Source organism: Oenanthe melanoleuca, chromosome 18, assembly GCF_029582105.1.
Source record: "Oenanthe melanoleuca isolate GR-GAL-2019-014 chromosome 18, OMel1.0, whole genome shotgun sequence".
NCBI classification, from domain to species: Eukaryota; Metazoa; Chordata; class Aves; order Passeriformes; family Muscicapidae; genus Oenanthe; species Oenanthe melanoleuca.
The window spans coordinates 7,249,282-7,273,020 of record NC_079351.1 but is presented as its reverse complement, the minus strand read 5'-3'; the positions used below and the strand labels follow the sequence as shown (position 1 = coordinate 7,273,020).

Sequence of the window (23,739 nt, the reverse complement as noted above, 5' to 3'; positions counted from 1 at the left end):
ATCCCGGCTCCTCTCCAGGGCAGCATCCTCCGACCGAGCCCCAGAGCCGGGGCAGAAGCAGCTCCCCAGCAAGCCGAGCTATTCCCAGCTTCGCTATCCGACTGGGCAGTCGCTAGAAGGGAAATTCTCAAGGCTGGACTATCCTCGGTTATTTCACAAAGTCAGACAATCGCGGAATTTGCTGAGTTGAGGGAGCAGGCAGCTCCCAGCCTCCTGCCCTTTCCTGCTCCACTAAATCACTCCAGAGTCCTCCCAAGTGTTTATTCTTTGAGAAAGCAATAAAAGAGGAGGAAACCCCAGAAGACAAACTCCCACCAGCCTGCCTTTGATTACATTTGATATTGTTTTATTTCTTAAGCTTTCCCACTGCAGGCTGGCTGAGGAGGGAGTGAGGGAGGACCAGAGGGCAGGAGGAGACAGTACTTGAAAAGGGTAAATGGACAAATTTTCCCACTGATATCTGTGGCTCAGGGTGGCTCAGTCAGGATGTGAGGGTAACAGTGGCTCTGAGGATGGGTGTGGGGTCCCCCAGTTGCCCAGGCTGTGAATTCGGGGTGAGCAGCAGCATCCCCATCTCTGCTGGGGTGCCAGGACGTGGGGGCAGCTGCAGAGGACGGCACAGGTGGGCAGGGGGTGCTGGTCCCCATGTCCCAGCCCCTCAATGGCTGCGGCAGAGGAGCAGCAGGGACAGGGAGGTGACAATGACTCACAGCCGGGGGACACCACTGCCACCAGCTCTGTGATGCTGGTGGGAAGACCTTGGAGAAGTTTTTCCATCCAGAAAGTTTTTCCACTCCTCCCAGAACCAGATCTGAGTTCCCAGTCTGCCCGACAGGAAAACTCCTGTCTTTGATCAAAGCACCAAGAGGCACCAGGGTCCCTCGTGTCACCAGAGGTGACAGCTGCGACACCCGGCGTGGCACTGGTGGGATGGAGGTGAGACGGAAGGCAGAGCTGAGCCACGGCAGAGGCTGAGCATCCCCTGCTGCTGCTGGAGCAGCTCCCATCCCGCTCGGAGCGCGGCACGGGCTGGCCTCTGCTGTTCGCACCGGGAACAGCAGCGCGGCACATCCAGCTGCGGCACATCCAGCTGCGGCGCATCCAGCTGCGGCACATCCAGCTGCGGCACATCCAGCTGTGGCACATCCAGCTGCGGCACATCCAGCTGCGGCAAATCCAGCTGTGGCACATCCAGCTGTGGCACATCCAGCTGCGGCACATCCAGCTGCGGCACATCCAGCTGTGGCACATCCAGCTGCGGCACATCCAGCTGCGGCACATCCAGCTGCGGCACATCCAGCTGCGGCACATCCAGCTGTGGCACATCCAGCTGCAGCACATCCAGCTGTGGCACATCCAGCTGCGGCACATCCAGCTGTGGCACATCCAGCTGCGGCACATCCAGCTGCGGCACATCCAGCTGCAGCGCATCCAGCTGTGGCGCATCCAGCTGCGGCACATCCAGCTGCAGCACATCCAGCTGCAGCACATCCAGCTGCAGCGCATCCAGCTGCAGCACATCCAGCTGCGGCACATCCAGCTGCAGCACATCCAGCTGCGGCACATCCAGCTGCAGCGCATCCAGCTGCGGCACATCCAGCTGCAGCACATCCAGCTGTGGCACATCCAGCTGCGGCACATCCAGCTGCGGCACATCCAGCTGCAGCACATCCAGCTGCGGCACATCCAGCTGTGGCACATCCAGCTGCAGCACTGCCCCGCGGCGGCTCTGCTGCCTTCCAGAGGGCCCGGGGCATGGTGGCAGCAGGGACATGCGTTTTGTAACACTGGGCGAGGTGAGACAGCGTGGGAGGGGGACACGGAGGGTCCGAACCGGTGGTGAGGGATGGGGAAAGGTGTGTCCCCTCCAGTTGTTTCCCCCAGGTTGTGTCCCGAGAGACCAGGGGATGAAGGGATGTGGGGAACAGGTGTCCAGGGCTGCGGGGACACAAACCAAACCCCTCTGCCTTCGTGTGGGAGGAACTCAGGACAACCAGAGGGGTCTCACATCCATGTGGGGGCTCATACAAAGCCAATAATGGGGAAAAGAATGCTGGAGAACCTGGATATTTAAGGAAGAAGTTGGAAAGACTAGAAAACCTTGGACTGCAACCTTGGGATGGGATGTGGAGTTTTTATGACACAAAAACTCTGAGGCTGTGGAAACTGGGAGCTTTGGTCCCAACATTCTTGTGATGCTTCCTCTGAAAAGTCGCTGGGGCTGATGCCAAGCTCCTGAAGCTCCTCTGCAGGTGGAGACCACCCAAAACACCACTGCCCCAGTTCCATCCAGTTCCAGCACATCCAATAATACTGTCCCTTTCCTCCTGTGTCCCCCAGCCAGGGCTGGAGATCTCTGCTGAGGGGGAAGACCAAACCCACAGAATGCAGAGCTCCTTTCCCACAGGGAGCAGGAGCCTCTAGGCTCCACCAGCTCTCCCAAAACACAACAACAGGGTTGATGCCACATGTCACAGCCTCACCGGCACCTGGGTTTGTTAGGCAGCATCCTTGGGAAGGAAAATTAGCTGCCATGCCTTCTTACAACATACCTGACTAGCAATAGAAACATAGAATGCTTTGGGTTGGAAGGGACCACAAATCTCATCTGCTGCTACAGGGTACAAGACAAAGGAAAGTGGAACTCAGTTTGCCCCTGAAAATCCTCTTTTAAATCCCCTGAAACCTTCCCTCCTGTGGTTTCTGGAGAAGCCTGATGCTGCTCAGGTCTCCTACAATGCTCCTCCACACCCAGGGACAGGACTTGCCCCAGCAGCAGCCCCCTTCTTGGTGGGCAGTGAACAGCAGGACCTTGCTGGCTCTGGGCTGCTGGGGACAGATCCCACCATGGAGGGTTTCATGGCTTAAGAGGGAGGAATGTCTCTTGCTGGGATATCCCAGCCCTGGGCCCAGCACATCACTCTGGGGGCTTCCAGCACCCTGCATAGGATGGCCTCCCAACACTGGGATACACAGTGTGTGAGCCCTCCCTGCTTTCCTTGGTGTACAGAGCAGCCAGGACACTCTGGCCAGGCTGTGGAGCCATTTTCTCCACAGAGAGAAGTGCCCTGCAGAGCGTCTCTCAGCAGTGACACAACACCCTGTCATTGCTGCCTTGGGGTTTTTCGGTCATTTCTTTTGCTTCCTCATTGCCCAATGCCCAGCAGGGTTGGCACAGGTGGCAGTCACCCTCCTCTCTCCCCTCTGTGGGCTTTACCACCCCACCTGGCTCCCCCATGGAAAGACACATCTCACAGGACACAAGCTTGGAGCAGGATGCAGCAGGGCCATGGCCCTGATGGTTTTTGTCAGCTGCTCTTTATGCCACCCAAAAGCTGTTCTGTCCCTCTTCCCAAATGCAGGGGCAAGACCTGGCACCTTGGCACAGGTCTCTGCTTGCCACCTGCACCTCACCCTTTGCTCACCCCTGAGTCACGGGCAGGGAACACCCCCAGCCCTGTCTGTGCCCAGACACCCACCCTGGCACCTGCTGGGCTCTCCCTTCTCCACCCTTCCAACCACAGCTTCAAAGGAGCCGGCAGGACCCAAAAGCTCCCTCCACCCTCCTTTCTACAGGAACCAGGAGCAGATTTGCTGAGCATAAAGCCGTGAAAGGCAGAGGGCTGACAAGAGGATGAGCTCAGTGCCCTGACAGCCATCAGTGAATCCAGGCTGCACCACCCAAGGTCAGGTTTAGCACAGTGGGTGTGCAGGTAAAAGAAATATAAGGGGAAATTGTAGTTTTGGGTAGCAAGACATAAAATTCCTGGTCCTGCCTGGTCCCAGCTGTAAATTCAGGTGCTCACCTGGAACCTGTAGCCAGTTGTGAATCAAGAATTTATTTTGTGGCAAAATCCGGGGCATAGTGTCCTGTATAGACCCCTCAGCAATACAGCCGTGCCAAACCCGATCTGCAAAGGTCTCTCCTCAGCCCCACATCCTGCCCTGCCAGCACCGAGTTCCCCTCAGGGAGGGAATGTGAGGCTGCTGTGGAAGGAGAGCAGGCCAGTGCTGATGGTGATGGAGCAGGTGCAGCTCCCCCAGCCCCGGGATGAGTCAGGCTGTGGGAGCCGACAGGACCGGCCCTGCGGCCGCTGCCCGCTGCCCCAGCCCGGCCGTGAGTCACCAGCGGGACACGCCTGGGCCTGCAGAGCCCAGGGGCTGTGCCAGCCTGCACCCTGCCTGCCACACTGCCTGGCACCCTGGAGCGCCCACTGCTTGGGTGTGGGGTCAGGGGGCCATGCCTGAGATCCTAATGGTGGCCAGTTCTATCAGTGATTGGTCCTAACACTGAGCAATTCTCACAGTGACCAGTCCTAATGGTGACTGATCATAACAACCATCAGTCCTAAGAGTGGCTGATCCTAACAGTGACCAGTCCTAATAGTGAGTGACCTGTCCTAAAGGTGACCAATCCTCATGACCACGAGTCCTAATTGTGACTGTTCCTAGTAATGACCATTCCTAATGGTTACTAGTCCTAGTAGTAATTAATGGGTCCTAATAGTGGCCAGTTCTCATAGTAACTAGTTCTTATGGTGACTGGTCCTAACAGTGCCTAGTCCTAAAAGCATGCAGTTTTAACACTGACCAGTCCTAATACTGGCTGGTCCTAACAGTGATCAGTCCTAATAGCGACCAGTCCCTAAGGTGACCAGTCTTAATAGTGATCAGTGCTTACAGTGGTTGGTCCCACTAACGCCCAGTCCTAATACTGACTAGTCCTAATAGTGACTTGTCCTAATAGTGGCTGGTTCTAATAGTGACCAGTTTTTACACTGACCAGTCCTAATAGTCACCGTTCCTAATGGTTACCAGTCCTAATAGCAACGGGTCCTAGCAGTGGCCAGTCCTGATAGTGACCAGTTCTTCTAGTGGCTGGTCCCGATAGCGCCCAGCCCTGAGAGTGCCGGGACCGGCGGTGCCGAGTCCCAGCTCCCGGTGCCGCGGGCAGGAACCGGGGCGGCCGCAGGGGCTCATCCCCCACGGGAGGTTCCCCACGGACGGGACCGGCGCCCGCCGGGACCGCGGGAGGGTCCCGGGAGGAGACCCCGCCCCGGCCCCGCCCCTGCCGGGCCCCGCCCCGGCCCCGCCCCCAGCCCCGCCCGGCCCAGGTGGAGGCGGCGGCGCTGCCGCGGGACCGGCACCGGCACCGGGAGCGGCGGCGGGGCAGCGCCGGAGCGGGCCGAGGTGAGCGGGGCCCAGGAGGGGAGCAGAGCGGGGCGGGGGTCCCGGTGCCTCCGTGCCCGCCCGGTTTGTCGCTGCTTTGTGAGCGCCGCGTCCCGCCAGCTTCCTCCTCCGCCCCGCGCCTCCCGCCCGGCCCGGCCCGGCCCGGCCCCGCGGCGCTGCCTGGGCGCTGTCCCTGCCCACCCCGGACCCTCTGTGGGGCGGGGGGGCGCCCCGCGGGTCCCCCTGCCCGGGCCGTGCCCCGCGCCCTGCCCGGCGCCTCCGGGGCGGATGGCGGGGGCCGCGCTCCTCCTCCTCCTCCTCCTCTCCATCACAGGGGGAAGTGGGTGCGTGCCCGGCGGGGTGACCCGGCCGCAGGGAAAGCCCTGCCCGCTGCCCGGCCGAGGCAGGGAGGAAAGCTCTAACCTACTTTCTGGCGCCGATAACCAGGCGGGCGGGTGGTTTTTGTTTGTGTTTGCTGGTTTTCCCCCTCCCCAGGTGAGCGGCGCCCTTCGGGAGCAGCAGAGCCCGGACCCCGCAGGTGAGGGCAGGTGGGCGGCGGAGGGGCCGGGTCCCCGACCCCGAGCATCCCCCTGCCCTCCCGCCCGCCGCGGCTTTGTTGTTGTAGCTGGTTTGAGGTTTGGTTCAGGGCTCTGGGACTCTCGCACGTGCTCTGAAGTGAGCACTCAGCGAGTGCTGCCACCAGCGCTTCGCAGGCGAACAAAACCCTTACAGAGCAGCGAGGTCGGGTCATCCTCCGCCTGTGTGTGCGTCCCGCCGGGAGCAGAGGGGCGCTATGCGTGGATATTTTAGTCAGATTTCTGCTGTTGGTGCTCCAGGTTTGGGGCAGAGGGGTGGGGCTGAGCTCTACCCCATCCTGCCCTGCCTTGCTGCCAGGCCATCGGGGCCGGGCAGAGACCGTCCTTCCAGGCTTCCTATAGCCGGGTTGTGGTGCCCACGGTGATCTGAGACCCTGCAGTTCTCACTCAGCCCCCCAGGCCCACGTTCTGCAGGGGAAAGGGGACCTGAGAGGCCGCAGTGTCACTGCTGGGTCCCTGTGGCAAGAGGAAGTGTCCGCCTTCTTCCCCAGCGTGGCGTCATCCTGGCCACGAGGAGCCAGGACATTCTCCTGCTTGCACGTTCCCAGTCCCTGGATGGTTGCTGCTGGGGATTTCCAGGGTGAACTCACCATACTGCTGCTGTCCTGGGCACACAGCCTCCAACCCAGCTGGGGAACTGGGGAGTGCAGCCCACCAGAGAGCCATGGCTATCCTGAGCAAGGAAATGCTGCCCACTCAGCTCCCTCCATTGTCCCTCTGAAGCAGCCTCCTTTGCCTCCTGCCTTTTCCCCAAGTGGGAAATAACCAGCTTGGAATTGTCCCACCTCCAAAACGAGCTGGAGGGTTCAACTGCAACTGAGTGTGGGAGAAACCAGAGCTGCCTGTGCTACCCTGGTCAGCTCTGGCTTCACAGCTGGGCTCCCAACTGCTGCACCTGGGCTCTGCCCTTCCCAGCTCCTTTGCAGTTTGTGGGGTGATCAGCACCTTTTGCTGCTTGCTCATGTGGCAGGGTTTCTGCCAGCCCTGCTCCCCTTTGCTGTAAGTGTTGACCATCTACCACTTCCCTGCTGTGGGGGTTCTCTGGCAGCTGTGCTGGGGCACCTGGAGGTGTTGCAAGTGAGAAAGGGCAAACCACAGAGTGGGGTTTGACACCACAACGCAGCCCTGATGTAAATTCTGCCATATGGGGCTGAGCCTGGTGTTGGCTCTCAGATGCACGTGTGAGTGCTCAGTGTGAGAGCAGCAGGAACAATAGATGCCTGTGGATGCTGGGGATGCAGAGCAGGGGGGCGTGAATCCGGTGGGGAAGGGACTGCTGGGGTTGCCTCAGGGGGAATGCACTCTTTGGGATGCACTGGGGGACCTGGGCAGTGTGGGCTGTGTTTGGGGTGGGATGCAAAATGAGCACGTGGCTGTCCTCTGGGTCTGTGTTTTGTTCTTGGGTGCTGCTCCTGTTCAGCTCTTACAGTGAAGCTGAGTGATCCCCCAAATACATCCTTATTACTTCCCTTAGTTGTTCTTGAGCTGTTAACAGCCCTTAGGACAACCAGGAATCAGAACAGAGCTCATTACCAAAAAAAGTAGGAGACAGGTGATGGAGAACCAGCTGGTGGGGGATTGCAGAGCTGCCCACACCAACGTGAGGCATTTCCACATTTCCCATGGGCACTGGGAGTCCTGCAGGGACCTGACCCAGAGGAGTGAGTGCAGGCTTGGTACTGTCAGGGGCCCAGCACTGAAGGAGTCAATTAGTGAAAGCTGAAAATTAATTACTTAGATCTCCATGAGCCCACAAGTGATGGGATCATGAACTCTCCTCCTCTTGAGGAGCTTTTTACCTAATGACTTCTGGTTTCTGCTGTCCTGCTGGCCGTGAGATGTCTGATAACACAACAAGCTCCCACGGGGGTGGGCACAGTCCCTTTTAATTACAGGAATCCAGGAGTTGTGGTCATTTGGGAGCGTGCAGTGCTTTGAGTTATGGCCATTTCCTGGCCTCTGAGTCGTCCTGGAGAGCTCTGTGTGTGCTGGTGGGTATGGAGGAAACCTTTGCCCCTTTTTCCTACTTAATCCCTGTTACTTAAAAAAAAAAAAAAAAAAAGGCAGTTGTTTGTCTTAGAGGCATTTAAGGTGGAGAAGAGACCCAGGAGGACCCCAGACCAGCCCTGCCCTCTGCTTGCCCACCACCGAGGACCCCTGTGCCCCCTCATCCTTGGGGACTCACACTCCAAGGGCAAGCACTGCAGGGTGCTGGTCCCCTTAGCTGAGCACAGAACAGGGACAACCCCTAAATGACTGCTCTGGGAGGGCAGGGGAGCAAATATTTATGAGGTTTGCATGTGAGGGCTTCCTCCTCCACCCTTGTCCTCCAGGAACTTAAAACTGGGAGAGCTGTGTGGGTTTCAGTGGAGAAGGAGCCAGCTCCCTGCCTGTGGAGCTGCAGCAGGGTGAGGGAGCCTTACTGGATGGCAGTGCCTCAGTTTCCCCATGTAAGAAATGCCACAAAGGAGTCAGAAAGCACAGAGGAGTCCAGTGAAACTGCAGTTTGTCACCTTGGGGATGGTTTGTGCAGCCACAAGAGCAGGGTTGATGCTGTGGCTGTGCCTTGGGGGTGCAGGTATAAACCAACCCACTTGATGCTGTGCTGCCAGAGGCTGCAGTGGGACATGGGGCAGGAGGGAGCAGGACAGTGCCCAGAGATGCTCCTTGGCCTTTTCCTAAGCTGCTGACAGTGGATGAGAGGTAGAAACACACCAGTGTGGAGGGCACATGGTCTGTGCTGAATGTCTAGCCCTGAGGACCCATTTGGGTGTGTGTGTGTGCTCCCTCAGTGGATGCTCCTGCCTTACAGCCATCCCACAGGACCATCCCTCCCACCTGCAGGTGCCTTTTTTGGCTGCTGCAGCTCCCAGGAACCTTCCTTTGAGCAGCCTCTGTTGGTTTGTGTTTTATTGATTTATTGCTTGAAAGAAATATTTCCTGATGTAATTCCTCTGGTCGGACAGACTCATTTGGGGCAGAAGAGGTGTGGCTGGTGTCCCCCAAGGTGCCCAGTGTGCCAGTGTCCCCTCCCATGCCATAGGGCTGCCTTCACTCCCTGTGTGTCATGCTGCAGCTTGTGCTGGGGGTCTGATGGAGTTATTCCTCTAATTTGCCAGCCTGCAGGAACACCAGGCAGGGGTGGGAGTGACCTCCCAGCTACATGTGAGCCCCAAGGCTGCACTCTGTGCCTGTGGGCAGCCAGGGGGAATCCCCAAATCCCCAGCCCTCCTGCCTGGCCTCAGCTCCTCCATGGAATGAGCAGGGATGTGTCACCAGAGCTCTGCTTTTCCAAGGGTGATCCCATAACCAGTTGCCTCTTGTGTGTGGTCACTTAACCCAGTCCAGGCTCTCCTGGGCAGGACATGGAGGTGGCTCTTTAAAAAGCAGCATCTCCAGCCCCTGTGCTGAGCTGCATGGCTTCCCATGGGTGCAGCATCCCAGGGCTGGGATAGCAGGCAGGAGGAGGGTGAAGATGGTTCAGGAGACCCCATTTCCATCTCTTGGCAGCTGAGAGGCTGCAAAGTGCCTGGCTGGCACAGGTCCATGAGATGCTGTGGTGGGAAAGCATCACATTCCATAGGCACCAGTGAGTGTAGGATTCCCTGTGCCTGCTTGCACTGTGTTGGATGGGGATGAGCTGTTCCCAGCCGGGCTTTCCTCTGCAGGGTGCAGCTCTGGGTGCTTCAGGCCTCCTGAAATCGGGAGTGAAAGGAAGGAAGCCGAGGAGTGGCCCACCCACGCTTGGCTGGGAGGAGGGAGGAGCCCTGAGACTTAATGGGGTGTCTGGGGCACAGCCTCCAGCCCCTGCCAGCACAGGTGTCACCATCCACAGCCCAAAGGGACACCACAAGGTCCTTTTCCCCTCTCCTAAGGGAGCTGCTGGCCCTGGAATGGGAAAGGAGGAGGCTGCTGGTGTCCACTCAGACTCCCCCTTTGCACAGGGGCTGTCAGCACTTTATCCAAGGCTGTGTTGAGATAAGGAGTCTGTTCCCAGAGCCAGGGAGCTCATCCTGCTGCCAGCCCAGGGCTCCTCTCGTCCCTGGGATGAGCCAAATTCCTGCACAGGGCTGAGCACCATCTCCCACTGCTGCATCCCACACAGCGTGGGGATGGTCAGAGCTCGGGCAGGGGAACCCTCTGCAAACATGGGGCATTTCTGCCAGCCCTGTGCTGCTCTGGATGGCTCAGTGTGCTCTGGAACAGGCAGCAGGGCACTGGGGAAGTGTGCAAGCCCAGCCAGAGCCCTGGCACCAAGAGCTGCTGGAAGAATGAGCGTTCAGCAAAAGAAACAGAGGGAGGAGTGTCCCCTCCAGCCCCATTAACCTTTCATACAAAGAATTTTGCTTCGAGGAGGGAAGTGGGAGTGAACTCGGAAATGACCTGCAGCATGGGGATGGCAGGCACATGGCCTGCAGGCACACTGTCCCCTTCCCTTGGGTAAATACCGAGCTGGGAGTCCTCAGCCAGGGCTGAAACACTTGCACCATCATGTCTGTGCACTCTGTGTTTAAGCCAAGCTAATAAGGAATTGGAGTAGATTTGAGTAATTAATCAGTTCTTAGGTAAAACCTAAGTTAAATCAATCCTGGTAGGCTGGAGGAAACAAAAAAGAGCTTTCCCTGTGTGTGCTGTGCCCCTGCCCGTGGAGCAGCCCCCCTGCACTCTCTGCAGCTGCTGCATTTCCCTCGCCCCGGGGGGACTTTGGCCCTTTGCTGTCCCCGAAGCCGCTGGGGTGACTCAAAGTCCCCACGGGCTCGTTCCTCACTTGTCTTCAGCTCCAGCCTGAGGAAGGGACAAGGGCTGAGGGTCCCCACGCCAGTGTGCCTTTGCAGGAGGCAGAGCAGGGTTTGTGCAGGGCTGCTGTGCTGTCGGGGTGTGTGTGCACCCCAGGGAAATGGGGGGATGTGGGTGGGTGGCCAGTGGCACACAGGGACCCCAGCCCAGCAGGCTGGGAAGCCTTTGGGTGTCAGCACTGGCTCTGCTGGGGTGGGTGGGGGTTGTTGTGCTGGTAAGAGCTAATGAGAGTGGGAAATGGGCTGTGGCTGGCATGTGGGAAATCCTCCACGTGGCTTTTCCCACTCCTTCCCAGGCATTGCAGGCAAATCCTTCCCTCGCCATGCCCACAGGGATGGCGTCACCCAGGACTGCTGGGGAGCCCAGGCTGCAGGGGTGAGCAGTGTGTGAGTGTCCCTGTGTCCCTCCCCACTGCAGGGCTCTCCTTATCAGCCCAGCACAGCTCCCCCGCCCGCCCTGCTCTATCTCCCCAGCCACTTCCCTTCCTCCTGGGGCGTGTTCCCAGCTCAGCTGCCGTTGCCCAATGTCCTTCCCGACAGAGGAAAATGGGAGAGGATGTTCTGGTGGTGGCGTGGGTGAGGTGTGAGGTGTGTGCAGGCTGCCTGCACGCCCCAGGGATCAGACAGGATCTCACACCCATCCATAGCCCATCTTCCTACCCCAGCCATCAGGGAGACGTGGATTAAAGCCCCTGTGGGTGTCCATGCTGACCCTGTGGCTCTGTGATAAGGGAGAGGGCAGCTAACCATACCCTGTGAGCTCAGAGGGCCTTTCTCAGGACTCAGAGTGAAACTCTGCATCTCACAGTTTTGCCATCCAGTTCCGTTGTCACAGGGTTGGGACATGTGGGGAAAAAATGGAAGTTTTTTTCTTTTTTTTTCTCCAATAATATGTTTTTATTTCAAGAGCTGTTTGTACTTTGGCTCCTTTTTTCCAGACCTGAGACTGCAAAATGGTGAAAAGCTTTTTGAAAGGAAGCAGAGAAGGTGCTGGGTCTCTGCTCGGGTGTGAGTCTGCAGGAGCTCGATGCTCAGAGCAGTTGCACAAATTGAGTTTCCTATCCAGAGCTCTTAATAACTGGGAGCACCTTTTAACAGGGCTCCAGCCTTGAGAGAGGTCTTTAACGTGCTTGTGAATCATTTATGGGCAGCAGCAGCTCTGCCTGATGGGCTCTTGGGTGCCAGCAGCAGCTGCAGAAGCTGCCAGGGTTTATGGGGCTCTGTGGCATTGCTGCCCCTTTCTCACTGCCCTGTGGAGGTGGGTTCATTGTGCTCAGGGTGATGGGTGTTCATGGGGGTCCCACTCCTGCCCCACACCCTTGGGTGGCTCAGAGCTGCTTTCTCCTCCAGCTGAACTGCACCAGCTGGAGACATGGTTATTCCAGTAATGTCCCTTCCACAGTGCCAGCAAGCTCAGGGAGAGAGATCCTGATCCTTCTCCAAGCATCCATGACCCACTGCATGCACTCCCCTGCAGCCAGGGCTGCTCTGCAGGGTTGTCTCTGCTGTCCTGTGCTGTGGCTGTGCTTGGCTGTCACAGTTCTGCTTTCCTGGCCTTGCTGATGGTCCCTTTGTGTTGCTTGGACCATCCCAGTGTGTCCTGCAGTCACACTTTGTATGAACCACATCATTTTTTCCATCACTTTCTTCCTTGGGTGTGCTTCCTCTGATCAGTCCTTGTGATTTGCCCTGGGGCTGGGAGCCAGCCCTGGTCACCTTCCTTGAGCCTTTTTTGGTTCAAGGCTCAAACCTCATCCCAGTTGCTCCCCAGTGACCCCAGCCCATGTGTCCTCTTGGGAAAGGGTGTGGACTTCACCCCCCTGTTGACTGTGTCCCTCGCTGCTGGATGTCAGGCTTTGGTGGCCTTCAGTGGTCAAGACCTTTGGGAGGGGAGATGGTGATAGTGGGTATCTCTTCTTACCAGCCAGACCAGGTGGTCCTCCCTCCACACCCTGTTCATTTATCTCTCCCTGAGGGTCAACAATGGAAGCAGCCCCAGCATGTGGAGATATTTTCCAGACTGAAGTGACAAAGTGCTGCCCCCAGGACCCTTCTTCCAGCCCAAAGCACAGCTGCTACCAAGCTCAGGACATGCTTGTGGCTGCCAAGTCCCATGCCTGTCACCCCCTGCTGCTGTCACCTGCCTTGTCCCCACAGCAGGGCATGTGCTCAGCCATGCCCCCGTGCCAGCTCCACAGTCGCCTCTCACTTCCTTTTTCTGTCCCTGGGACAAAGCCACCACGTCCACCCTGAGTGTCCAAGGGCTGGGCTGGGGCTCCCTGGGGACCTGCAGCCGAGCTGTGCCCTGTGATGGGGTGGCTGATGCCAGGGCTGCCAGGCAGGGAGCCGTGCTCCTGGTGGCAGAGCCCTCCATGCCAGGGCTGGGGGGTGACAGGGACCTGGGAGCACAGGGGATCTAGGGAGCCAAGCTTGGGGCAGGCTGTCTCTGGATGGAGGCACTGTCTGGCCATTCCCACACTGAGCATGCCAGCAGCAGACACGTGGTGAGCTGGAAAACACCTTCCCAGCACCGTCCACTGGGGATTTCTCTGCCTGGCACAGGAGAAGGCTCCTGATCTGTGCTCAGGGGGTGGCTGCTGCCTCCAGCCTGTGTGGCAAAGGAGCCTTGAGCCCTGTGGGGTCACTGCCCTTCTCCCCCCGTGCTCAATGCCAGAAGTGCCGATGCACAGAGCCGTGACAGCGCTGCGGCCGCGCCGTGACCGTGACTGGACCGCAGGTGCCCGCCGGGCTGTGCCAGCTGCCCGGGACTGAGTCACCCCAGGGGGCCAGGCCAGCCCTCCCTGCATGGGGAGACCAGGATTTTAAACATGCTGCAAACCTGTTTTTCTGGGGAGCACAGACATCTGGGGCTGTCCAGGGTGTGATGGGAGCAATTGGGGATGGGGGTGTAAGAGTGGGGCTGTGTAAGAGTTTGGCTGCAATTTCTGTGCTTCAGGCTGTGCTGGTTCTCACCACTCTGAGCTGGAGGAAGATGAGGGTGCCCCAGGGATGGCTCTGACCCCAGCGTGTTCCCATTCCCAGCTCTCCAGAGCAGCTGCCATCTCGGGCTCATTGCTGGCTGCCCTGGGAGGAAAACAAACAGAGTCTCCAGCTCACCAGCAGCACGGAAAGTTTTACTTGCTGGAGCTGGCACTCTCCCAGTTTAGCAGCTATGAAATACCCAGTAAGGCATTCATGTTCCATGCCTGCACTTCCTGGGTGTCCTGCTTCCCAAGAGCTTTGCCTGGCAGCAGCAGGGGAAAGCTCTCTGCTTGCCCCATGCTGTTCCCTGCCATGGAGCATTGCTGTAAATGGGGGCTTTTCCTCCTGCTGCTGCCCTGTCCCTGGTGTCCAGCCACCTGCAGCCCTGTCCCCAAGGTCTAGGGAGCACTGAGCTCAGCTCTCCCCCATGCAGGGTGCTGCTGCAGCCCTTGCCTGCTTTGCCATGCGTGGTTTTCCATCACAGCCTCTCCCCGCAGGAGGCATTGGGCCGTGTCCCAGGGCTCCCGTGCGTGAAGGACGGAGGCAGAGGAGGCTGCCCTGGGTGTTTGCCATCGCTGCACAGGATCCCTGGCATTCTTATGAGGTGAGGAGGTGCTCGTGGTGACCAGCACTGGCTGAGCCCATGGGGGACATTTGGGATTTGGTTGCTCCCAGCTTTGGTGCTGAAGAGGGAGCCCAGCTCCTGTTTTAATGCAGGAGCAGAGGCTGTCACATGGCCCAGGAACTGATGCAGCACAGCAATCCCAGCTAGTGCTGCCAACTCCAGGCTTTCCCATCCCTGGGGAGCTGCTTCTGGACTCCTGTATCCCCATGAAGCTGATCCCTTAGGCACCCCATGTTACTTAAGCCAGGCTTTGCTTGTGGTGTGGTCTAAGGGGAGGATTATGTTCAGGACTTCAAGTGCTAAGGGAGCTGCAGAAGTGTCCCTGTGCCTGACTCTTGCTTTGGGAATGGGCTGACCATGGGATCCTCTTGCAGAGGGGGCTGGTGGGATCTCAGTCACTCATCTGGTTGCTCAAATGATGTTGCCTAAGGAGTGCAGAGCTGTGGGAGTCTGGTCATTGGGATCTTGGGCAGGGAGAGAAACCAGGCCTGTGGATCAAGCTGGCATTTTGCAGCCAGTGGCACTGTGCAAACAAGGCAGGTGACACCATTCCCATGGCTGTGGCTGTCCTGGGGAGCAAGAGATGCTTGTGACACCTGTGTGAGTCCCCTGGGCACTGGCACATGGTCAAGGAGGACGGGAAGAGGTCAGAGAGGGCTGTGCCTCCCTTTTGATTGCCCTCATATCCCTAGTAGGATCTGGGACTTGTTCTCTTGCACTCAGATGGAATTACTTTTTCTGCAAAGCCCTGCCGGGTAGAGCTGGCTGCAGGGACCCTTGGGAGGGGATTTCTTGAGGAATTAACCACATCTTTGCTGTTAAGCTTCCCTCTCCTTGCACGTGGTGCCAGGGAGGATTCAGTCTCCCAGCCTGATGTGTGCATGCACGTGCCAGAGGGGAATGTCCTGCATCTCCCCTTCATGGGGCATCCCACCACGTGGCAGGTCCATGTGGGAGCTGTGGTGCATGTGGGGATGTGGATCAGGTGTTTTCAGGCCTTGTGCATCCCCTCCCTTCCCACCCTGCCCAGGCAAGAGGAGCTCCTTGCAGACACCCCCTGCAATCTCCCCTTGGCTCTCTTGCTAAACTGGGAGGGCTGGTGTTCCCATGTGCTGCAGCTGTGTGCCATGGCCCTGGCCAGGGCTTTCTGGGATTCCCCATGTTTCAGAGGCACATGGTGAGGCTCATCCTGGCCGGGTGTGAACCCTGGGTGTCCCACAGGCTGCAATGGTGGGGATGCTCTGACCTGGTCACTGTTGTCATCCCTGTCCTACTTCCAGCAGGTGAATGAGTTGGTGACTCCCAGGAGACTGGGAGTGAGTGGTTAATATAAGCCTTCCTTATGGAAGGGATGGAATGTGGGTTTTGGGGATGCAGCAGCTGGTGTCACCAGCACAGCCAGGGATACAGGGGGCTCAGTCTGGTGATGTCCCACTGGTGAGGCTCCATCTCCTCCTGGGACCCAGCCTCTCCTCACACAGCAGCTCCTGGGGGAACCCTTCTCCCTCTGTGGCTGACTCCCTGCACTCTGCCAGCCTGCCCACCACCACCAGCCCAAGATGTCAGCGGGGGACAAGAACGGGGGCAGCCGCTCCAGCAGCAGCCGCCTGCAGAGCAAGAAGCCCCCCAACCTGTCCATCGTCATCCCCCCGCGGGAGGCGGAGGAGGACGGTGCCCGCAGGGAGGTGAGTGGTGGAGCTGTGGTCATCCCACCGTGCTGGGGGGCTGCTGGTGCCAGCCTGTCCCTGATGCCCTGCTCTGCCTTCCAGCCCTCCAAGGTGCCCATCTACCGCAAGAGCAGGAGCCTGCAGGAGCCGCGCCCCGAGCGCCGGCCCGGCTTCCGCCGGCAGACATCCCTGTCCCAGAGCATCCGCAGGTGAGCGCAGGGCAGCTGCAGCCGAGCCTGGGTCACTCACAGGGGCTGTGTCAGAACTTCGTGGGTGCTGGCAGAGGATTGGGGTGGGGTTGGGGAGGTGTGTCTCAGAAGGGAGTGCGAGAATCACTTCACTCCCTTTTGCTCAAAACTGCTGCAGGCTGGGCTGAGACACCCCAACCGCCTGCCTGGGTGGAATGGTGGTGCCCATGGTGGTGTGGGGGTCCAGCTGTGTGACAGCCGTGTGTGCAGGGGCACAGCGCAGTGGTTCGGCGTCAGCAGCGACTGGGAGGGGAAGCGGCAGCAGTGGCAGCGCAAGAGCCTGCAGCACTGCAGCATGAGGTACGGCAAGCTGAAGCCTGCCTATCGCGACATGGAGCTGCCCAGCCAGGAGGTGCCCTCCTTCCAAGCCACCGAGTCGCCCAAGCCAGCCAAGATGCCCAAGGTAGAGCTGGGGTGAGGAGGGGTGCCACTCCCAGCCCTGCTCTCCCAGCACTGACGCCTCTTCCCTGCCCAGATCGTGGACCCGCTGGCCAGGGGCCGTCCCTTCCGCCACCCCGACGAGACCGACCGTCCCCACACGCCCCACCACGTCCTGCCCCCGCTCACCCCCGGCGTCGTGTCCTTGGCGTCCTTCAACAGCATCCGCTCGGGCTACGGCCGCCTGCCCCGCAGGAAGAGGGAGTCTGTCGCCCACATGAGCTTCAAGGCAGCTGCAGCCCTTCTCCGTGTGAGTTTTGGGAGTGAGGGGGATCATCTTCCTAAGCTGGGTTTCCGTTCTGTTCTTCACCCGTCGTCTTTGTTTCTTGGCTGTTTGCTTTGCATGGAGACTGCTGTCTCTCCAGGGTCATTGGTGTTTTGACCTGAGACCTACTTAAAAGTAGAAGTTTAGGTGAAAATTGGACAATCTGAGAACAAAACAATTTCTGGGTTCCATTGCTGAGGGGCAAGGAAACCTCTACAGCAATTTTCTTACTTCTGAGGAGTCCTGGGCAAACCTTGGGGATAGGTTTGTGGGTATGAGACAGATGAATTCAGAGGTCACTTGTCACGCTGACTAACATGGCCCAGTGCAGGTTCTGAGGAGCTAAATGCAGCATCTTCTGCCAGTTCCTCCCCACACAAGGGGCTATGGTGGCTGACTGGGATTTAATCCTTGCCACTTGGCTTTGGAGAGGGAAGATCTGAGAAACCCTCAGTGCTGCAGAAACTGAGGGCTTCTGGCTGCTTATCTTCATTTGCTTGCACTGCCAAAGGGGCGCTCTGTCCTGGAGCCACTGGCTCCCAAACAAAGGAGCAAGAGGAGCTTCCTGTACCCCAGCTTCATGGACGAGGACATGGTGGATGCTGCTGATACCCTGGACTCATCCTTCTTCAGTAAGGCAAGCGACATTCCATGCTGGCTGCTGGAGCTGGGGCGTGTCCCAGTGCCCTGCACAGGGGCTGGGTGTGGGACAGGGCTGTCACAAGGACCCCTGTGTTGGCACTCCACCCAGTAGTGACAGTGGCTGCTGTGCCCCAGCCTTGGTGATGGCCAGGGGAGTGCTCAGTCAGGGGGCTTCTGAGCCATCACACATATCAAAGGACACATATCCATCCCCTTTTCAGATGGACATGCACGATGAAACATACTCCATGCCCGATGACGTCTTTGAGTCTCCTCCTCTATCAGCCACGTACTTACGCATGCACCAGGTGGGGGAGGATGCCAAGGTGTCCCCTGAGGTGGAGCAGCCCACCCTGTGAGTACCAACCCTCAGCAGGTGTTGTCCCTGAGGCTGCAGGCAGGACAACGTCCCCAGCCCTCCCTGCTGTGGGCAGCAGGCACTTAGACAGTGATCCTGAGAGAATGGAGCCAGGAGGTGCTCAGAGCCCCATCTCGGGGCAGGGCTCTGGCCACGGGGTGTTTCTCAGCGGGTCGTTTTTGGCGGGTGTGACGGGTTTCTCCCCTCCCCACAGGCGGGAGGGGGCGCGGCTCAGCTCGGTGCCGGGCAGCGCGGGCGCGGCCCCGCGGCGCGGCAGGCGCATCGCCTCCAAGGTGAAGCACTTCGCCTTCGACCGCAAGAAACGCTACTACGGGCTGGGCGTGGTGGGCAAGTGGCTCAACAGGACGTACCGGCGCAGCCTGAGCAGCATCGTGCAGTCCCAGCTGGAGATCACCGACAGCCACCGGTGAGGGTGGCACCCCGACTCAGACGTGTGTCCCCCTCAGTGCTCGGGGATCAGGGTTTGGGGGATTGCAGTGCCCCTTTGCGCAGCTCAGTTTGGGTCCTGTCCCCTGCAGGCCGTATTTCACGTACTGGATCACCTTTGTGCACATTCTCATCACCCTGCTGGTCATCGGCACCTACGGCATCGCCCCCATTGGCTTCGCCCAGCACGTGACGACAGAGTTAGTAAGTTTAAGAGCTGTCTTTTGGGGGGACTGTAACCACCAGTGTCCCATGGTGTCATGCTCCCTGCAAGGACTGGGAACACTTTGTGGGGCTCCAGCGTTTGAAAGGCTCTGTGAATTAGGTAGGGCAAGGGGAAGAGCAGCACCCTGTTGGAGTGAAATGTGTGGTGGGGAGCAGAGCTGTTCCCCTCTCCTGCCTTGCTGGTGGGACCCAGCAGCGCTTCCCCTTGGATGAAGGGGCTGCTCATCTCCTTTTGAGTGGAGGGAGACAGGGGTGCACTTCCTCAGCACTCTCCCCTTCAGTGGGAGCTGACCCTGACCGCTCTTGGCAGGTGCTGAGGAACAAGGGTGTCTACGAGAGTGTCAAGTACATCCAGCAGGAAAACTTCTGGATCGGGCCCAGCTCAGTAAGGACCGTGCCAGACCCTTGGCCCCTGGTTTCATGCCCTCTGCTTCCCCTGCCCTGAACTGAGGGGTTCTCTGAGGTGCTCCTCTCCTCAGGGGGCCAGAGCTCCTCACTCCAGCCTGCTGTCCTGGCCCCAATCCCACTGGGACATGTGGCATCACAGTGGGATGGTCCTTCTTCTCTCCGCTGGGATAAGACCCTTGTGGACACCTGTGGACACCCCTGCCCCTGCTAAACTCTCCCTGGGGATGGCTGGAGTGAAGGGAGGTGCACAGATAAAGCATCTCCTTTACTGGCATCTCCCTCCTAGATCGACCTGATCCACCTGGGAGCCAAGTTCTCGCCCTGCATCCGGAAGGACCGGCAGGTGGAGCGGCTCATCCAGCGCGAGCGCGACCGGGAGCGCGGCTCCGGCTGCTGTGTGCAGAACGACAACTCAGGCTGCATCCAGACCCTGCCACAGGACTGCTCGGTGTGTGCCCCTGCCGTGGGAAGGGCTGGGGATCCCTGGGGACACCATCTCAGCCCTGCACTGCACCAGGGCAGGATGTGTGTGGGGTCAGAGCCGTGCGTTCCCTGCTGCATGCTCAGTCTCTCCGTGCTCCCTGCAGGAGACACTGGCAACGTTCATCAAGTGGCCGAGCAGCAATGCACCAGCCATGGGCTCAGGAGAGAAGCGCACCTCGGGGGCTGTGTGTCACCAGGACCCCAGGTAGAAGCAGCAGCTGGGTGGAGGTGGCCTGGTCACCTGGCTGTGTGGGGGACACAGCAGAAGGGGCTGCATTTCCAGCTTGGGTGCCTTGAATCCTGTAGTCCAAGAGGATGGGAGAGGCTTTTGGACACTGTAGGAGAGTGATAAAGAAGAGGGAATCAGTGGGGAAACTGAGGCAGGGCCTGTCCGAAACACAGGCAGCAGCAGGTGATGCTGTTGTGTTGTTTGGCCTGTCCTGCTGGGATGGGAACATCCATGGGCATCAGTGGGGTTGTGCAGCAGCTCTGAGTTCTGCAGAGTTCACCAGCAGAAGGAGCTGCCGTGGGGTGTTTTAGGGCACCCACTGCTGGGCAAGACCGAGGCAGGTCTCAGAGATGTCAGTGCCTGAGGGGGCTCCTGGTCTGCAGGGGGGACATGTTGGGGGAACCCACCTGATTCACCCCCTTCCTCCTGCCAGGACATGTGAGGAGCCAGCATCCAACCCACCCCATGTGTGGCCAGATGACATCACCAAGTGGCCGGTAAGAGCCTGGTGCCACCGTCAGCTGGTGACTCCATGGTGGCAGTGGCAATGAGCCTGGCATGGGGCTGCAGGGACAGCCTGGGCTGGGCTCTGACCAGGGCTCCTTTGCCTCCTGCTTCTAGATCTGCACCTACGAGACCAAAACCAACCACACAGGTTTTGCCCACCTGGACTGTGAGATCAAGGGCAGGCCCTGCTGCATCGGCACCAAGGGCAGGTGGGTCGTGCCAAAGGGAGCACCTGGCTTGGCTCTGCCTTGTGTTGTCCCATCAGTGTCCAGAGGGAGAGGGAGGTCACAGAGCCTTGAGGGGTGGGAAGCACCGTGGCAGCAGGCTGGGAGCAGAGGGGGATACTCAGGAGCATCCTGAGTGTGCCCTGCCCCCAGCGAGCCCCCTCCTGCCCCCTGGCAGCTGCGAGATCACCACGCGCGAGTACTGCGACTTCATGCACGGCTACTTCCACGAGGAGGCAACGCTCTGCTCGCAGGTGAGCAGGGCCAGGGAGGCGTGGCAGGGCGTGTGGGATGCAATGCTAGCAGCCATGCTGGTGCCAAGGGGCTCTAGAGTATCCTACCAGGAGTGGGACATGGTTGGGATGGGTATGAGAAGGGGTGATGCAAAGTGCAGGGGCTTGCCCAGCTATTGGCTGGGCTCCTACTGCTGTGCCCACCTTGCTGGAGGCATCTTTTCCAGCACCACAGCAGTGTGGGTGCCCCACACCATCCAGAATCCCCTCACAGCTGCCACATGACATTTTGGCAACCCATCCCTGTGACCCATCCTTTGCTCCCTGTGGCTCTGTGGACGACCCTGCTGCCTTTGCAGGTGCACTGCCTGGACGAGGTATGTGGGCTCCTGCCCTTCCTGAACCCAGAGGTTCCTGACCAGTTCTACCGCCTGTGGCTGTCCCTGTTCCTGCATGCTGGGTGAGCCACAGCCCCCCATGTCCCCAGGGATGGGGGAACGGGATTGGAGTGTCCCTTGGGATGGGGTGGGAGAAAAGAGGGAAGGGCACTCCCAGACTACAGTGATAGGTACCTTCAGTGGGTGTTTTGTGAACTGTCTCGTGCCCTGGGGTGCTGGGTGGGAGGGCTGGGCAGGGGTCACTAACACAGAGCCTCTCCCCCAGCATCATCCACTGCCTGGTGTCGGTGACGTTCCAGATGACGGTGCTGCGGGACCTGGAGAAGCTGGCAGGCTGGCATCGCATCTCCATCATCTTCATCCTCAGTGGCATCACGGGCAACCTGGCCAGTGCCATCTTCCTGCCCTACAGGGCAGAGGTGAGGGTTTGGGAGCTCTGTCCCAAATCCTGTCAGCTCCCAGGGACCAAAGGGCACCCCTCTCCATCCCCATTCTGAGCAGAGGTTTGGGGAAGGGGCTGGAGCACAGATTCTCACCCCCTGGCAGGGTTTGCTGCAGGGAGAGGGGGAGGGGGTATCCCTGCCCCACGTGTGGTGTTGGCACATGCCATGTGTGTCACATGTCACCACGTGTCCGTGAGCGTGCGGGGTCCCTGGGCAGGCAGATGGCTAATCTGCTGCCAGCCAAACCCTGTCAGCCTTTAAATGAGATCATGCCAAGGGCCCTAATTCCCCCAGGGTGTGCCAGGAATGGGCTGTGGTCTGGGAGGGGGTGATGCTGTCTAGGTGCTGAGTCACACAAAGTATCATCTCTGCCAAAACAGCACCACCCTGCTCCCCTCCTTATCCTCCTGAGCCCCTGAGACATCCTGCACAGGCCTGCAGGAGCCAAATGCACTTTTCTAGGGGAGGGGGTGATCCCTGGGGGACAGGGGGTGTGTCTGAGGTGACACAGTGCCCATCCCTGCAGGTGGGCCCCGCCGGGTCCCAGTTCGGCTTGCTGGCCTGCCTCTTCGTGGAGCTCTTCCAAAGCTGGCAAGTGCTGGAGAAACCCTGGAAAGCCTTCCTCAACCTCTTCGGCATCGTCCTCTTCCTCTTCATCTGTGGCCTGTTGCCCTGGATCGACAACATCGCTCACCTGTTTGGCTTCCTCAGCGGGCTGCTGCTGTCCTTCGCCTTCCTGCCCTACATCACCTTCGGCACGCTGGACAAGTACCGCAAGCGCGCCATGATCATCGTGTCCCTGCTGGTCTTCCTGGGGCTCTTTGCCTCGCTGGTGGTGTGGCTCTACGTGTACCCCGTGAACTGGCGCTGGGTGGAGTACCTCACCTGCCTGCCCTTCACCAGCAAGTTCTGCGAGAAGTACGGGCTGGAGCAGGTCCTGCACTGACCCTGCCGGCAGGAGTGATGTTTTCCGTGGGGTGGGTCCTCCCCAGCCTGTGGGAGATGGTGGTGGCTGCTCCAGGATGGGGCATGGCTCCATCCTCAGGGATGGTTTGGGGTACCCCTAGCTCAATGCTGGGGATGCAGCCCAGCCTTGAACCCCTTTGGGGTTCCCTCCTGATGCTGGAAAGCTGTAACTGGTTTGGGGACTGACTCTGGCTGCTGCCTGTGTGGGGAAAGGGCTGAGGGAAGTGGGATTTTGGTGTATCCATGGCCAGGCTGGGTTCCCAGTCCTGGGGTGAAGTTGCTGAAGTCTCCAGCCTGTGCCCCTTCCTGCCTGGGGTCCCATCCCACCTCAGTGCCCTGCAGCTCATACTGTGAACACAACCCCCTTTTTGCAGGGGCACTTTTTTTTATCCACAGCTCTTTAGGCCCAGGGTTTCCCCATTTTGGGCTCCCTGGAGTCTCTGTCGTGGCTCCAAGATGTTCAGAGCTGAGCTTCAAAGACATTTTTCAGTCCTGTTCCCCCTGAGGCCCCCAAGGAGGCTTGTGCCTTCCCACCTGGCTCCTCACTGGATGGAGAGGCAGGACTTGGGACAGGGGGCTTTTCTTTTCCTTATTTCAGTGAAATTCTCTTTTTGGAAGGTGAGAGGTGGCAAGGACCAGGTTTGTAGTGCCATGGTGGGAGGCAGACATGGAGAAAAACCCTCTGGGGGTCTCATGTGGCTGCTTCTGGAGCCCACAGACCTCTCAGGAAGCTGTTGGTGCTCCCACCTTCTGCCTTGAGTCCCTGCTGTTTCCCCTTTCCCTTTTTCAAAGCATGGAGACCCAGGGAGCCCTTCCTGCAGTGGTGCTGGTCAGATGGAGAGGTCCAGGATGGGGCAGTCACCTTCCCTCTTCCCTGCCCAAGGCTGCACATTCCCACCTACCCCCAGCCCTGGGCTGCTCTCCCCAGCATCTCCTCCTGCTTCCCACCAGCCATGGCACGAAGGCAGGTCCTTCCTGGGGTCCAGGTGACCCCTCTGGGCTGGTTTGGACCCAGGCTGGTGCCAGGCTCTCTCTCCCCTGAGATGTGTTGCTTTGGTGCTGGAGGCCTCAGTGCTTTTAAGTGGGGGCAGGTGGGAATGCCCCAGTTAGGGTGTCCTAGGATGAATATTCAAGGGCTGAGAGCCTGGCTCCCTCTCCACAACCACTTGCTGAGTGAGTCCAGGAGCATCTGCATCCATCCCTGCATCCCTCCCTCCACCCTGGGCCAGTTTTCAGCCCCCCTCTGTCCCTCCAGTTGCTGCTCCAGCCAAAGACAAGACACTTCACCTCATTTGTCTCTTTTTGATACTTTTTTTAAAAGCTGTGGGTTTCCCTGCCCCCTTAATAAATTTCTACTTGTATTTAATGAGATGCATGAAGCCTCTTCTCC

At 59.0% G+C, this 23,739-nt stretch overlaps 1 protein-coding gene across 4 annotated transcripts; it reads left to right on the top strand.

Annotated features, from left to right (window-relative positions):
* Window positions 1-5,111: 5,111 nt before the first annotated feature.
* Window positions 5,112-23,715, top strand: RHBDF2 (rhomboid 5 homolog 2). Of its 4 annotated transcripts, none has more exons than XM_056505890.1 (19): window positions 5,112-5,190; window positions 14,041-14,147; window positions 15,704-15,853; window positions 15,938-16,044; window positions 16,294-16,486; window positions 16,559-16,771; window positions 17,298-17,423; window positions 17,650-17,783; window positions 18,001-18,213; window positions 18,326-18,437; window positions 18,769-18,843; window positions 19,153-19,314; window positions 19,454-19,554; window positions 20,012-20,075; window positions 20,200-20,294; window positions 20,488-20,563; window positions 20,902-21,002; window positions 21,206-21,359; window positions 21,910-23,715. In XM_056505890.1, the coding sequence occupies exons 3-19, from the start codon at window positions 15,728-15,730 to the stop codon at window positions 22,327-22,329; spliced, it is 2,472 nt and encodes an 823-aa protein (XP_056361865.1). In that variant the 5' UTR covers window positions 5,112-5,190; window positions 14,041-14,147; window positions 15,704-15,727; the 3' UTR covers window positions 22,330-23,715. The 4 variants fall into 4 exon arrangements, with proteins under 4 accessions (XP_056361865.1, XP_056361866.1, XP_056361863.1 ...); XM_056505889.1 differs by lacking the exon at window positions 5,112-5,190 and adding an exon at window positions 5,604-5,707; XM_056505891.1 differs by having other exon boundaries at window positions 15,704-16,044.
* The last annotated feature ends 24 nt before the right edge of the window (window positions 23,716-23,739 follow it).

Coding starts and splice junctions, on each gene's coding strand:
- RHBDF2 (XM_056505891.1), top strand. CDS start 15,728: ATGTCAGCGGGGGACAAGAACGGGGGCAGCCGCTCCAGCAGCAGCCGC. Junction 17,784..18,000: donor GAGGTGGAGCAGCCCACCCT/GTGAGTACCAAC, acceptor CCCTCCCCACAG/GCGGGAGGGGGCGCGGCTCA. Junction 19,315..19,453: donor CCCTGCCACAGGACTGCTCG/GTGTGTGCCCCT, acceptor TGCTCCCTGCAG/GAGACACTGGCAACGTTCAT.